Below are 15,367 nucleotides of genomic sequence, written 5' to 3'. Positions count from 1 at the left end.
GCCAGCCGGGTGGCGTAGTGGTTAAGTTCACACGCTCTGCTTCAGTGGCCCCAGGGTTCTCAGGTTTGGATCCTGGGTGAGGACCTACACACCACTTATCAAGCCATGCTGTGGCAGGTGTCCCACATCTAAAGTAGAGGAAGATGGGCACACATGTTAGCCCAAGGCCAATCTTCATCAGCAAAAAAGCAGAGAATTGGCAACAGATGTTAGCTCAGGGCTAATCTTCCTCACCGAAAAAAGAAATAGTGAAATGAATTGGTTTTTTGTGACTTGTCAAATTCTGCCTCTTTAAGTCAGAACTTGCTAACCTCTCAAAGGCAGACCTCTGCCTTGAGGTCTATAGCAAGGTTATTGAGGGGTAACTTTACTGAAGGCGTTGGTACCAAGTGCCAAGGCAGAGTTTCGTTGTTAGTGTTTTAATGTGTCATCCGATCAAGAAAGTATTCAGGAATCCTTATAGTAGCAAAGTTAATTCACCTCATGTCAAAAGAAGGATATCAGATTTGCATATGCAGTTGGTTGTATAAACACAGACAACCTATTACTCTATTAGTATTTTGCCATTTTAATGTTAAAATTGGCAGAGTTTTCTTACAAGGGATGTACTCCCTGAACCAAAGAGGGCTCACAGCTTTCCATTTTTTATGTTATCAAACCATATTGCCTGTTTTCGTTGTTTTTAAATGTGCCCTTTTCCTCTACTAGGTTTCATTCAACAAATAATTTGAGTTGCCTATTGTGCCAAGCAACCTGGTACACCATATGCTTTGGGGAAGGGAGGGGAGAGAGAAGTTGGGTCACCTTTGCAGCCTGAAATCTCATTTAGATGTGAAGATTAGGCTATTGCTTCTACAAAGTTAAACAGGTTTGTCTGATGCCAAGAGAAAAACATCAAGAGCCTGGTTAAAGCTTCAACCCCAAATAGCCTGATTCCTCTCCATTCAGAACTAAATCAACATTGTATTGATTACATGTAAAGGGATATTACTATACGACAGGACTTTGATCTAAACACTTCTCAAATCCAGCTAGCATATTCGTAAGCCATATTATGAAAAAGGCGCCATTCAAGAAGACAAGGGAGTGGTTGTTACAACCACCACGTCTGTGGGGAGGTGTCAGGTGAACATCTGCTCTCCACCCGCTTTCCTCCAACTCCCGGCAGAGATACTGTTCTCAGTACCAGCATCTAGGGTTCATAAGCAGCATTGGCTACGTGTTTTCAGTATCTCTCCATATCTGTGGCTTCTCTGCATAACGTCACATTCACCCTACCTCAGAAGGCCAAACTTTCACAAATCCTAGATCCAGAACAAGCATCCATACAACCCTTGCTGTTTCAGAAAGAGCTCTTGGAATCCAACGAGGACCGTTTCAGCTCTAAAGTGCCTAGACTGTACTCTAAGGTACAGTCTCCCTTTGTTAGATAATACTTAGAGGCAGTTTGCTGTACATTTCATGTGAAAATACAGTTAACTCTTGAATGGTCCCAGACTGATTACTGAGGCCCCTGCCTTCTCTGACTAGACTCCCCAGCCCACACCCACACTGGGTTTTGGATACTGTATAACTTGAACACTTCCACCAAGTGCTGAAGGAATGAGATGAAATTCCAGAGTCCATTTTGCTACTTTTTAATAGCACTGATAAAACCTTTGCTGAAGGGAGGATAGTCTTAAGTCCAAATGCCATGATTTCAATTTATCCAAAATGAAAATAAAACTGGTTTCACAAGCTCTGACAGAGCCAATTCCCATAAATGAGCATCATAAAGGGAAAAGTTGCATAGAAACAGTATTGAAACTAGACGTGTATATTTTCATAGAAAATGTTATCATAGATGTGCAACATTCTAGCCAATACATGTGGCAAATGAACAAAGACTCTTCACTATGACAATTTTATTTTTAATATATCTGAAAATTAAATATGTGTTATTTCTCTAACAATGCAAATGAGAAAAAGGAACAGCAACATTAGTGCAAAGCAGCATACTACAGGTAGAAACTTCCCCCCCAAAGAGGAATTATCAGCATTTATTTAAAAGTTAACATTTTTTAAACAGTCTTGCAACAAATAAAAATGCATTTATTTGGTTCTTATTTTCAAAATTACCAGGTTACATGGCTTTCTACCTGAGAAATTCAAACAAATTGAACAGAAACACATTGACAGATGTTCAGTTTCTTAAAGCACTATCAGTACATACAAGGAAAAACCTGAAAACATCCATTTAAAAAGACGAAGTTTAAAGTTCAGGCCTTTACTTAATAGGACATAGAAGATATGAGAAAATACTTTTGCACCACTTAAATAACAGTACAACAAGGAATAACAATGCTAATTAATAGAAAGTGATTACAATATTTTCGGTTCTTTTCATTCCTTACTAAGCCATTCAACTGAAATTACAAGATCAGTTGTTCTCTTCCTTGTCAAAAGTCTACACCAAAAAGAGGTTTACTCAAACCTAGAATGCATTACCACAAGTCATAAAAATCCAAGGTTGTACAGAAAGTAAACATAAAACCAGTATTTTTACTTTCTTCTAGGTCCCAGGATGGTATTTAGCAAACAAAACAAAAGACAAAGATATTTTATAGAAGTGACTTAGCACCAGTTATATTATAAAAAAAAAAAATTGCACATGCTGTATTCTGCAATTTCTTTTTTATGTCTGGTTACTGAGCAGCAAATTGGTTTCATGCCTAAAATCTCTGCAAAGAAAAATTATGAAAGAAATTGAGATTTTTTTTTTTCAAAACCAGCATAGCTGCTTTCCATTACAAACCCGTAATGTTCTTTGTTTTAATGGCATGAAACATGAAAAAATAAGGAGGGAGGGTCTCATTGAAGGAGAATAATACCTACTTACCAAAAGTTGTCTGACAAAATACAAGCTGTTAGTAGTTTACAAGGCTACTCTGGACAACAGTACTTGGAACATTAATGGTCACTGCTAGTCCTCGGAGGAGAAAAGGCACTCGCCCCATGAGTGATTTTTCAGATTTGACAAGCCAAACCTAGTTTCGATGGCAGAGTCAGCGGCTTGAAAGTGAAATTGAATACAAGAGAGCCAACAAATCATTCATTGGTTATTATCTTATTAATAATAAACATAATCTGCTATGGTGCATTCATTTCTGAACTTTCGTACGTACTAGCATACCTCTATTAAATGTGATTAGAAGAGATCAGTGAAACCACTTGTGGCTCCTACTTTAGATAAATTAGAAGATTCTGCAGCCCCTACAGATATCAGGTTGCTCAAGAGGCTGGTTCTGAGCACACATCATGCCTCGTCATTCTGGGCAACCACAAGGACTGGCATCCCACCTTGACTCTACCAGCTGGTGCTTTTCTACAGAATATCAAGTTAAGACTGTCTGAAATGAATCATGGCATATGAAAATGTTGCCTTCCACTACTTCTGTGGATTAAAATCACCTTTTCCTGCTGCAGGCAGTCTAATCTCATTGATGTCTTCAATTGCCAAGTCAGGCATAGCTTTGTTGGGGAAAAGAAAAAGGTCATCTACTGCCCCTGAGGTCCTAAATCCAATATAAGGCGGAATGAATCAGCCAAGCTTTCAACAAAACATGCACTGCATTAAGATGTAAGTCTTTACGAATCTATAAAATATCTCAATTTAAAAACATATTCAAGAAGTCCAAAACCAGGAGGTAAAAAGATAAATTGCTTATGTTACGAGTTTACAAATCCTAGACACATACAATTTTTTCCCAACTAGAAAACTATGGGCTTTGCCCTTGACTCTTCCTAACTTGATGGCATTATTGAGGATTGAGGAGGCACTTGTTTCTGTTTTATAAAAGTCAGTTTGGGGATATTCAGTGGCTTTTTACAAACTGATGTCACCCAACCCTGAGTGAAAGGATTACATAACCTGAAATGGAATACTGTCATGTCCTCTCTTCCCAAGTGCCATTACTGGTGCTCCAGGATCTTTCAATATTTTCTTTTGCAAATCCCACTGGTTGCATCACTTCAATCCTGTTGCTTTTCTAGGATGGAATGACATGGGGTTCTTCAAAAAACAACTCTGCTAATGGTCCACTATCCATTTAAGCCTCAAAGGACAATCTGAGCCCCTTTTAGATTCTTCCAAGACTTTGTTTCTAAAGAGACAACTCTTCAAGTACTATGAACATATTGATAAGATTAATTTCCTTCTGGTGGGTGCTTGTGAAACCCTCTAACGTCACGGAGAAGTCTATTATATGCCCTGGCTGTCATCTCCTTTTATCTAGGGTTATTTCTAGATAAAAGTCAGCAAAGTTTGTTGCTGCATGTGGTGTTTCTGACCAAATCAAAGAACATGTGAAAAGATCCTTATTTGTTCACTGTTGTCCCCTTTGAAGATAAATGGTACTAAATGACATTATGACAGCTAAAGAGCCATAGAGGGCTATCTCAACTCCTCTCAATGTTAATTTGCTCCTTTGCTGGCACCAAATTAAAGTTGCAGTTGAACTGTAGAAACGTCTGTCCTTGGATAAAGAAGTTTTGCAAGCACATTGGTTTACCAAGCTTCAGAATCTGGATGTTTTGTATTTCCAAATCTTGCTAACACACCTGCAGTCATTTTGATCTATGTTTTATACTTTGGCAAGGGAAACAAGGTTTTGTATTTGACCTTGCTCAAGCTTTTAAATGTCACTCTCTTGCTCTGTAATTCCTAAATACATAGCTATATTTGGTTTTAAATTTTATTCTTGCAAATTGTTTATTGTGAATAAGGGTGTCCCTGATCTAAGAGACCATCAAAACATTTGAAAATATAAAGAACTAGTGTAGTTGTTTCCTAAATAGCTTCCATAGTCAATGTGCCCCTGACTGCTCTGTCTAATATAATAATTATCAGAATTCAGCATGAAATCTTGAGAATTCTCATATCTTTTAAACCTTCTTGCATCCTGGTTATATTCTGACTTCCATGGAGTCTCTCTTCTTTTAGGAATATTGCCCAAATAGAAAGCATTAGCATTTTTTGATGATGTTATTGGCACATAAGAGGGCCTATAGTTCACTTTCTGGTCAAATGTACTATTACTAAACCTCCTCCTCTTCCTTGTGATGTCATCTAATAGCCCACTGGAACTGGATTGGCGGTAATAGCCTTCATCAAACAAGTATTTGGGGGCTAGTATCTCCCTCTTTATGCTGTTGCTCTCCCAGTCTCTAATGGAATTGTTTTCACTCTCAAGCCATGAATATCTCACTTCATACTTGGACCTTTTGCCTGGTCTTTGAAGCTTGTATTTAGAGTATTTTTCTTCCCCATCATGTTTCCACTTTGAATACAAGGTTTGCTGACTTGACCTAATTTCTCGATTGCAAGTGACAATTTCATCAGCATCAAGAGAAGCTTTTTCTGGGAAGCTATCATATGTGGCCACAGACTTCTCTTTCTCCTCTTTGTTTATGCTAAAGGTTTCACTAAAGCATTCAGAATCACTACTAATTTCCTCTAAGAAATCTGTCAACTCCAAATCTAAGTCTGCTGACCTGTTGGGTGAAGAAGCTCGGCTTTGACTTGTGGATTTGGACTCTTTGACCTGGTAAGCATGAGTCTTTTCCAAAAGATGGCTTTTTCCATCAGTTGGGGACAGCTGATCACCAGCTTCACTGGCTGTGTCCTTGCAATGATTTTTAACCTCCTTAGTACATTCTTTGGCATAATCTACTTTTCCTCTCTTTTGTGGTTTATGCTCAAGACCCTGAGTACAAATCTTTGCCCAGTAATCATCTTCTTGAACCTGTTGTCTCCTTTCCAGGTTTTGCATTTGGCTCAAACTGGCTGAGTGAGGCTTACATTTTCTCAAATTGATTTGAAGTCCATTTCCCTTAGTATGGACAGCCCTCTGCCACTGACACGTGCTTGTTATGTGACTTGGTTGTAAGCAGATACGGGAATATTTTGGAGTTTGGTAATAGTTTAGTAGATAGTCAATAAATTCATCTGTTTCATAGATTTTCTGTTTCCTCCCATGGTCTCTCTCAGACAATCTGGAAGAATAGGATGTATTAAAACTGTGGCGGTCTTCTTTCTCCAGAGACCGACCTTGAATCATTGCAATCTGCAAGGCATTATGGTCAGAGACAAAACTGTGATTGTATTCATAGATTAACAATTTTCCAGTTCTTTCTTTTCTAGCTGAATATCTTATTTTTTTTCCCCCAAAGTGGTGGGAAGATTTACGTAAGCGAGCCCTAATTCTTTTCTTCATTTTGTGTTTTCGTTTATTGTCTGACTTGGCAACCTGATATTTTGGCATTTCCTCTTGATTTTGAAGATACTGAGCATTTAACTCTTCTTTCTTCAGAGTTCCCACTGTGTTCCTCGGGGCATGACTAGCTTCTGGGCCTGCAACGTCTACCTCCTGTGGATTAAACTGTGTGGATCCCTTCAAAGAAAAAGGTTAAAAATTTCACATGAAAAACTAAACAGATTAAACATTTCAAAGAAAATTGGGCTTTTGGACATTGTTCTGAAGAGCTTTCTAATAACACCTAGAATAGATCCAAATTAGGACAATATTGCACTGAGGAAATAGGAGGTACAAAATTAAATGTCAGTCTAATATGAGCCTCTTTTACTAGGTCTGTGCCCATCCTTACGTTAGAAGGCACCACAGTTTACATACCTTCAAAGTACAAGACCCTGTTTTCATTTGTTCACAAATTGATGAGTCTACTTACTGTTCCAAGTATTGTGCTAGGGACTGGGGATATGAAGAGGAGTAAGAAATATTCTACAGCCCTCCCAGAAAATCCTAGAACAAGAAAAGACTTGTTCTAGTCTTTTGGTGGTGAAATGTGTGTCTAAAAGGGTCAAGTGGCTTAAAAGATAAACTATCTTTCTTTCATTCCAGCCTCTTCCTATGCATTGCAGGTGATGGTGCCTCTGAGCCGCCCCCTCTTGCCCGCCTTAGTCAGAAGCAAGATGGCAACTGGAAAATGTGGCCGTGACAATGGTTCTGTCTGTGGTGCTCTCTGCTCTGCACAATCGCAGGGCAGGTGAAAGGTGCTCCCCACAGGCCCCACCCTGCTGGAAGTTTGTACCGTGCTCCCACTGACACCTGGCACAAATCAGGGCACGACGCTTACCCATTAGCTGGGATTAGAACCTGGGGACTGCGTAATCAGTATAAGGTGTCAATGGGGCCAAGAATTAGGTACCACACACATTTAAAAAGATAGAATCTTAAAAAGGAGTCACGCTACGCGGTCACTAAGGTAAACTAAAAAAGATCCAGCTAGCCTTATTATAAATGTAAATGTGAGATTTTTCTGATTCTGATTTCATTAAGTTTCACTGTCTACACTAATGAGAAAAAGGTTGAGACTGCAAAAATTAACTCAAACACTAATGCCATTCACTCTTCGTATTTAAAAACAGTGAATGTGGATTTTTAAATTAACGCTTTGGGAGCCTGTCTGGCCTTTACTTTGGGACATCTGCTGAGTCTGGTTATCTTTAGGAGGTCAGTAAGTGGGGCGAAAAAAAACCTTCCCAAACTGAAACTCTCCAAACAAAACAACTGCCCTGTGACATGAGAAATTCCTTAGCAAATAGTTTAAGATGAGACTGACAGGAGCTTGCTACACAAAGGTCTCTGTTCAAGGCTCTCCCTTCTCACCCCAACCTGCTGCAGACGAACGGACAAGCAAAGTTAATGGAAGGCTACAAACCCAACACCCACACCATGCATTTCTGCCCCCTGGCATTTTCTGCTACATCCATTAGGAACTCAGAAAAGTACATACATTAGCTACATCACCCTGGGTAAAATCATCCTGAAGTTTAGAAACACAAGGTGTTTGTGCCAGATGGCAGGGGTGAGACACAACTCCTTTAGAGGATCTGGGTACCCCTTCTGTAAATCCACAAGTGGGGTTATTAGATACCAGCCTGTGGAAAACAATCCCCAGTGAATGCAATGAGTCTTCCATAGAGTCAACTTTAAATAGGCCGCTGCTTAAATGTAAACGTTGTGTCTCAGAAAGGTCAGTACCTACCAAGACTGCAGAACGACCAGGAAAGAGCCTTGCTGCAATTTTCCTCAGGAGCACCCGTAGCAACTGAAGGGCCTCCACCCGCCTCTGAGCCAGCAGGTACTTCCTCTCCTCCCACTCCTCGGAAGAGTCGGGCTCCGGAGGCGCCTCAGCTTTGGCTCCGTCCTTGTGTTTCCTGTGCCGGTGTCTGTCCCTTTCCTTTAGGGCTCGCCTCCTGACCCTGGCCTTCTTCCTCTTTTCCTGGGCTTTCCTCTCCTCCTCTTTTCTTTTTCTGGACAATGATTAAGATTCAACCATTCAGAAGGTGTTTATTAGGCATTTGCTCTCTTCCCTGCTCCTGCCCCCCTGCCAGGGGAGGACAGATCATTTAGGTTTCCAGGAATCTCTCACTGCTAACCCCAGGGCCTGACAGACACAACTGATGATAAAAGACTCTGTGACACACCAGTCTAAGGGAAAAAACACATAACTGAGTGGGGCAATTAGAAGCAGGTACAGAAGACCTTATGCAGAGACAGAGTATCAAAAAAAGGTGGCTACAGGGCCAGCCCTGATGGCCTAGTGGTTCAAGTTCGGTGCGCTCCGCTCTGACGGCCCAGGTTCGGTTCCCGGACGTGGAACTACATCATTCGTTTGTCAGTTGCCATGCTGTAGTGGCAGCTCACATAAGAACTAGAAGGACTTACAACTGGAATATACAACTATGTACTGGGGCTTTGGGGAGGGAAAAAAGAGGAAGATTGGCAACAGACGTTGTTAGCTCAAGGCAAATCTTTCCCAGCAAAACAAAACAAAGGTGGCTACAGAATTCAAAGGAGTGGCCTCTAGCCCCCAATTTCTCAAACCACAAGCAAGGACTACTGGATCCAGCTTTCACACTGATGATTTCATTTCTCTTGGGATCACAACCTTCCATGACCTGGTTTCACATAGGCGAATAAAAGTAAGTCGATCTTAAGGGTGACAACTGGTCCTTGGTACATATTACTTAACATGGTACACTGTCATAAAAACATACTGGCTTAGAAGATTATGGGCTTTTTTTACTGCTGTTTTCTGAAAATTTAAACTGTTTTGGTTAGGCCCTTACAGAAATGTGGGGAAGGGGAAAGAAGGGACAATTACCTGAGTGAGGATTTAGCCCAAAGCTGGAGGATTATCTAAACTGCATGTTCAGCCTGGAAATTTGGGGGGGGGGGATAATTCCTTTGACTGGGTTCAACTTCTGGACAAGTTTCACAGATGTGAACTCAAGGAGCTCCTATCACCCTGCCAGCCAGAAAAGCAGAGGCATATGGAAGGGTACTCTTTGTCTCCTTTTTTGAATGGCTATAATTTACAGGAAAGACTGGGAGAATAAACATGCAAGGGGAGGGGCCAGGAGGTAATACTGGTTGTCAGAGCCTTGTAGTTCTGGCACATTCGTACCTTCTTGGCAAACCTTTGGCAATCAATAGCCCTTTCTAGTTTCAAGCTCCTAAATTGGGAAACAATGATAAGCCCCAAAGAAATAAGTATGGAAGCTCCTTAAGTTCACAAAGAACTTAGGCCAACAAGAAATATAGTCCCAACAAATCCACACCTTCTTGTCTATGGGTTGTTTGATTATTGATAATTTTATGGAAGAAAACCTCTTCTAGACCTACAAAGAATTTTTTAAAATTTTAAATTGGTAGATGAGATAAAATTTGATAAACTTTAGGTAAATTGGTAAAAGTTTTAATTTGTTAGGCTAGGATTTTCACTATAAAAGTTCCTGGCCCTATTTTTTTTCAATCATTTCTTCCCAGATATTTTAATCTGGCTAGTCCCATTATTCCTCATTACTTGTTCTCCCTAACAAACATACTTTCTTTTTAAGTCTCTTGTTTTCAACTGTTTTGTCATTTTGCTTTTATAACAGCACAGTTGAAAGACTGTAGGCTTTCATGGAGTTCTCCAATCTGTACCAATTCTTGCCGCCCCTCACCTCAATGGTACCTATCAAGTCTAGCCATTCACCCAAAGGGATAAATCCATATATCAAAAATAAAAAACCCGCTTCATTAAAGTTGGTCTCCTCACCTTTCAGCCTCTTCCTCTTCTCTCTTCTTTTCTTTTTTCCTTTCTTCCTCTAGCTCTAGTAATTTTAGCCTTTCTTGATTTCTCCTTCTTATAGCTCCTTCGCTGAAGTGTTTGGTTGTATCAAACATAACCTGCCCCCAAACAATTCAAAGTTTCATTAGAAAAGTTTGCCAGTGGCTGGGGGTATCCCAGGCCAGAGAGATAAAACTAATATGTACACGGCAATTCAAAACCAAATGAATTAAAAATATACTCTCTGAATCCCAATACCCATACTGTCCACTGCTTCTCAGTCACTTGTCAAACAGTCCTTGTGGGCTCCAGAATTTTCTTTGGTAGAACCCTTGGGAAGCTCGCTTTACAGTCATAGGTGGCATCACAGTGCCATCATGGGCACAGGCTCTCAGAGAGGTGACTATATTACCTCTGGTTTGTCATAAAAATCAACCGAGTTAATGTATTTTTTTTAATCACCAGAGATAAAAATAGTCAAAAAGTGTGTGTGGGGGGGAGGAGCAAAGATGCAGGAAAATTGACTTAATGAGATACAAGATCTGACAATAGTGATTATTAAACTACTTTGCAAATCTCAAAATAAAGTGCAAGTCCGATCAAGGCACTACAAATAGATCTGCTTCAAAAATAAAAGAAGTAGCTATTCAAATATGCACAAGAATGATAAATTCACAATCATGGTTACCTTTAAGGGGATGGAGGGAAATGTGAGGGAAGATGGGTACACAGAGGGGGGTGGTTTCTCATCTCACTGGTAACATTTTATTTTTTAAGCTGGGCAATGGTATATGGGTGGTCATTATAGTATTTGCTATATCTTTTGTCTGAATAGCTTATAATTTTAAAATATACATTTTAACCTAAGTAGCTTCACACATAACACATATCACACACACACACACACACACACACACACACACACACACTCTCATACACAGGAAGCTACTTGAGCTGAAAATCCAAATGCATGCTAAAGACTGATTGAGAGAAAAAGGAAGGTTTAGGCACACCTTTTCCTCTGCTGGATTAAGACTTCAAGAAGGAGATGATCAAGCATTCAGACATCAATGAGGCGACATGATTGGATAGACAGGCTGATTTTGAAAGGAAAGGATCCAAGTTTGTTGAGATTATGATTTAGCAATTTACCTGACAGACATCCTGAAACTGTAAGTTGTGACCCCAAGAGTAAAAAGGGAGTAAACTGCTATCCTTATGGTTTCAAACTGTGTGTATTCCTCTCTCTCAGCAACTTGTCAAATAGAATAAGCATATGACATAGTTCCACAAGGGCCATGAAGAATCCTTTAATGCCCTCAAGAAGCTAGGGCAGAGCCCCAGATTTTACCAACCATCTCTTTAAAACCACAGCTGGCGACATGCCTGATAGTAGAAGAATGTTCAAATCAGGATTATTTTTCTTCCTAAATGTCCATGTATTAATGACAACACAATCTTTACATTAGCTATTGATCAGAGCCGAGTAGGGTCTAAGGAACTTTATTCTAGATGCTTTCTTCTAGCTTTTACTTAGGACCACCTGAAGAGCGGGAAATAAAAGAAACTCTGGCTACTTCTTACCTTAATGTTACATGCCAGAGCCTTCCCATCATCTCCTTTAAGCATCAGCTTCATCCCTCGAAGGGACTCCATGGCTTTTATGAAGTCAGTTGACTCTTGGTACTGGATAAAGGCCTCGAATGTCTGCAAGCCAAAGCTAAAACTCCCAAAGCTCCCACCAGTCATCACTTCTCTGTAGGGGTCAAGCATAGGGATATCCACATTCTTGATCTTCCCAAAACTTTCAAAGACCACCCGAAGGATCTCTTCACATGGCTTCTCCCCGCTGGAACCTTTCGGTGCAAACCACTTGCAGGGCAGGCCTTGGAAATATATGGAATCTGGGCTATTATCATGGTCCTGATCTTCAGCCCCATCACTCGAGGGAGCCTCCTTTTCCTTGGGGAAGTGTTCCCACTCTCCCTGGGCGTCTGTAGCCACTACTTTTAAGTCTGTTTTCAAACCATTTAGCTTGATGATCTTCCCATGTAACTTTGCCTTCAGGATCTGAACCAAATTTCGTGTTTCAGCCTCACCCTCAAATAGGATGAAGTCCTTTGTACTCTTGGAGAGCCGAACTGTGGTGAACTGGTCAGGGCAAATCAGGCTCTTCAGCTGGTCAAGAACTTCCCAGTTAGAGAAGGGCCTCAGAGGTTCTGTACTCTCTGGGAGTAATACGTTGATCATCAATTTTGCTATGGGCTTGAGGTAGAGGTGCTGAGCTGCACAGAGCTCTGTTGCCTCAGAGTTATCATACACCACTGTGACCGTCATGGTATCCTCAGGAAACCTTAGAGGGTGAGAGAGAGCATTTTGATACAAATGGGGCAAAACACAGATTTGGATTCTGAATGGTGGACCTAGGTCAAATTGATAGAGGAAAGTATACTATGGAGAGAATTAAGACAGTAGCTTACATTTGTTTAATGTGTTTTAGAGGTTTCCAAGAGTTTTCATATACTACTGTGTCTCCGTTTCCTTAAATGCAAAATAGAGATAATAGGATTGCCAGGAGGATTAAATGAGTGAATGCATGTGAAATCCTTAGAAGAGTGCCTGGCACACAGGAAGTTCTCAATAAACACAAGTTATGACTATTCTTTATTAGTGGTAGTTTTACTTTATCTCATTTGATTCATGAAGCAACCTGTGAGTAGGTATTTTATGCCTGTTTTACAGATGGAGAAATTCAGATGGATTCAGGAAAATTAAATGACTTGCCCATACATTGAGACCCCAAGATTCCAAATCTCCAATCTGTTGTACAATTGATCTCAAACGTAAAGTCCCATAAAAACCTGCTGGAGGTGGCACAGAAACAGGACAAGGTTAAATACGTATATCACATTCATGAACATGCACCCAGCCACTAGTTGTAACCCATGCACCTGACTTAGCATCCTTCGTCCAGGTTGGTTTCTAAGTCTTACATGGACATATCTACTCTTATTTTTCCAGTCTATTGACTTGAACTAAACTGAACTCTAAGTTCAAGTGAAGAGGAGACAATCTCTTCTAATGAGTGACAAAGGGACCAGAAAAACCCCAAAACATGAATGCTTGCTGGCATTTCATATTAACAAACTCGCGCAAGCTGTCCCCAGGTGAATGAGATCACTAATACTGGAATTAGGGATTTCTGCTCCCATTTGCTGACTTCAAATAGCACTTCCCAATAAAGGAGTTTTTTCTAAAAGTGGATGTATCGGAGTCTATATCTTCTGAGTTTCTCATCAATGTCAACTTCAGGGAGATTTAGACCCAAACATACATGGCCAGATGATGGAAATTCTAACACAAAATTGACTACTAAATCTTGGTTAACTTTATAGGTACATATTTCTTATAATAACTGTCCCTGAAGGACAATCCAAGTGAACTCCCTTAGGAGATAAAATTTATATAAACTGTTTTTTTAAAGGCCACCAAAAGCAGTATCTAAGATATTAGGTTCTAGAAATCCTTATGATAGCAATGCTGAACTGGGATGATTTGAGAATAAACATGTTCTTTTTCTCCAAAAACATTATCTGAATAGCAAAATGAAGAAAAAATCCAGTTAGTTTGCTGCAATTTGCAACATAAATAAGAATCAACAGTAAGCTCCTTTAGGAGAAAATTTAATTTGGTGTTAAGATATACTGAACCCCCAAATTTATCTAAAGTCAGTATTTATTTATACAACCAAATTTAAAGCAATGCTTTTAAAAAATAGTCCAGAAAAAATACACACAAAATAGTTGATCACTGCAAAGTAATCAGGTTTGTCATGCTCTCCATTTATTCCAGTGATACAGTCTTTGTTTTAAACATTTTAGAATGCTTATCTTGGATTGATTTCAAAGTGTGGGTTACATTCTTTTAAATAGCCTTGATGGAGGTCAATTTTGAAATTCTTTTATCGTGGATTTGGTATTTAGGAATCACAAAAAATTACCTAGAACCAAGAATGTTGGATAAAATGGATGACTATAAAGAACAAACTGATTTTCTTAATTGGCTGATAACTCCCCTTAGAAGGAGAGTCCAAGAAAGGTTCTAATTATTATTTTTTAATTAGTGGGTACATCGTTGGAATGTGTACAGGGCTCTTAAAGACAACAACGTTGAAGGACAACATTCATTTGAATGTTGCGGTATAACGGTTGCAAAAAGGATCCCGATTTTCCACCTCTCCCTGTGTCTACACCCGTTGTAATGTGACTTTGAGTTATTGCCATCAAGAGAGAGAGTCTGTTTTTTCCCAGCCCTTGAATGTGAGCTGGCCGTTTTTTTTTTTTTTTTTTTTTTTGCCAATAGAATGTGGCAGAAGTGACTGAGTGCCAGTTCTAAGCATAGGCGTCAAGTGGCCCTTACTCTCCTGGAACCCTACCATGCCATGAGGACAAACCTGGGCAAATCTGTTAGAGGATGAGAGGCCACGAAGAAGAGCTCACTTGTGACAGATGAGCCATCCTAGATTAGCCAGCCCGCAGCCAACCCACCAACTGACCACTGACACCTGAGCAAGCCCAGCCGCGATCAGCTGAAGCCATCACAGACGAGCAGAGCAGCCCTGCCCACCTATAGACTGTGAGAAATAATAAAGGACTGTTGTTCAAGCCACTAAGATTTGGGATAGTTTGTTATACAACAACAGCTAACTGATGACACAAACTTCTAAATTTTAATTAGTTCCAAGATACACAATTCCTTTTAATAGTTTTTACACAAATAAATAAAAATTATAAAAACCCATTCTGGGGAAAGTTTTGGGAAGAAAGAAAAAACAGGCACCTTCATGTCTTGCTAGAGATAATGTAAATGTTACATCTTTTTCTAGAATAATTCGGCAAAACAAACTAAGAATCATGTAAATACTCATCCCCTTTGATCCAGGAACCTGCTCTAGAAACATCCGAGGAAAATAATTAAAAATAAGAAAAGAATATGTTCAAAGCTGCTTATTACAGTGTAATTTTGAGTGCAATTTTGTCAAAATTATACATCGAAATGAAATTCAGAAATTATGATTTTTTTGCAGTTTAAAAAAACTTTTTACTGATTTAATCAAACTTTTAATAGATGCGTTTTTAATCATTCATTTAAAATTATGACCAATATAAATAGATTTTATTTAAAATTTCAATTGCCTCTTCTACTTAAGATTAAATTCACAAAGACATTAAAAATCATCCACTTTTTG

General features: G+C 39.5%; 1 protein-coding gene across 3 annotated transcripts in view; it reads right to left on the bottom strand.

The window, feature by feature from the left end:
* Positions 1–2,004: 2,004 nt before the first annotated feature.
* The window catches only part of LOC101395896 (A-kinase anchor protein 17B-like), a 120,183-nt gene continuing 106,820 nt past the window's right edge, over positions 2,005–15,367 (bottom strand). For 2 of the 3 annotated variants that reach the window (XM_087426385.1, XM_087426384.1), the window contains exons 3-6: positions 11,704–12,472; positions 10,108–10,238; positions 8,047–8,314; positions 2,005–6,431 (exon numbers count right to left, since the gene is read on the bottom strand). In XM_087426385.1, the coding sequence (XP_087282511.1) occupies positions 4,788–6,431; positions 8,047–8,314; positions 10,108–10,238; positions 11,704–12,472 (2,812 nt within the window). In that variant the 3' untranslated portion in view covers positions 2,005–4,787. Of the gene's footprint in view, positions 6,432–8,046; positions 8,315–10,107; positions 10,239–11,703; positions 12,473–12,909; positions 13,537–15,367 lie in introns of those variants that run through there. The other variant, XM_087426386.1, reaches the window with a different exon arrangement.

The sequence above is a fragment of the Ceratotherium simum genome, chromosome X (assembly GCF_057802395.1).
Source record: "Ceratotherium simum simum isolate JZ-2026a chromosome X, ASM5780239v1, whole genome shotgun sequence".
Lineage (NCBI taxonomy): Eukaryota > Metazoa > Chordata > Mammalia > Perissodactyla > Rhinocerotidae > Ceratotherium > Ceratotherium simum.
The sequence above is the reverse complement of the archived record's forward strand: the minus strand, read 5'-3'. Positions and strand labels throughout refer to the sequence as shown.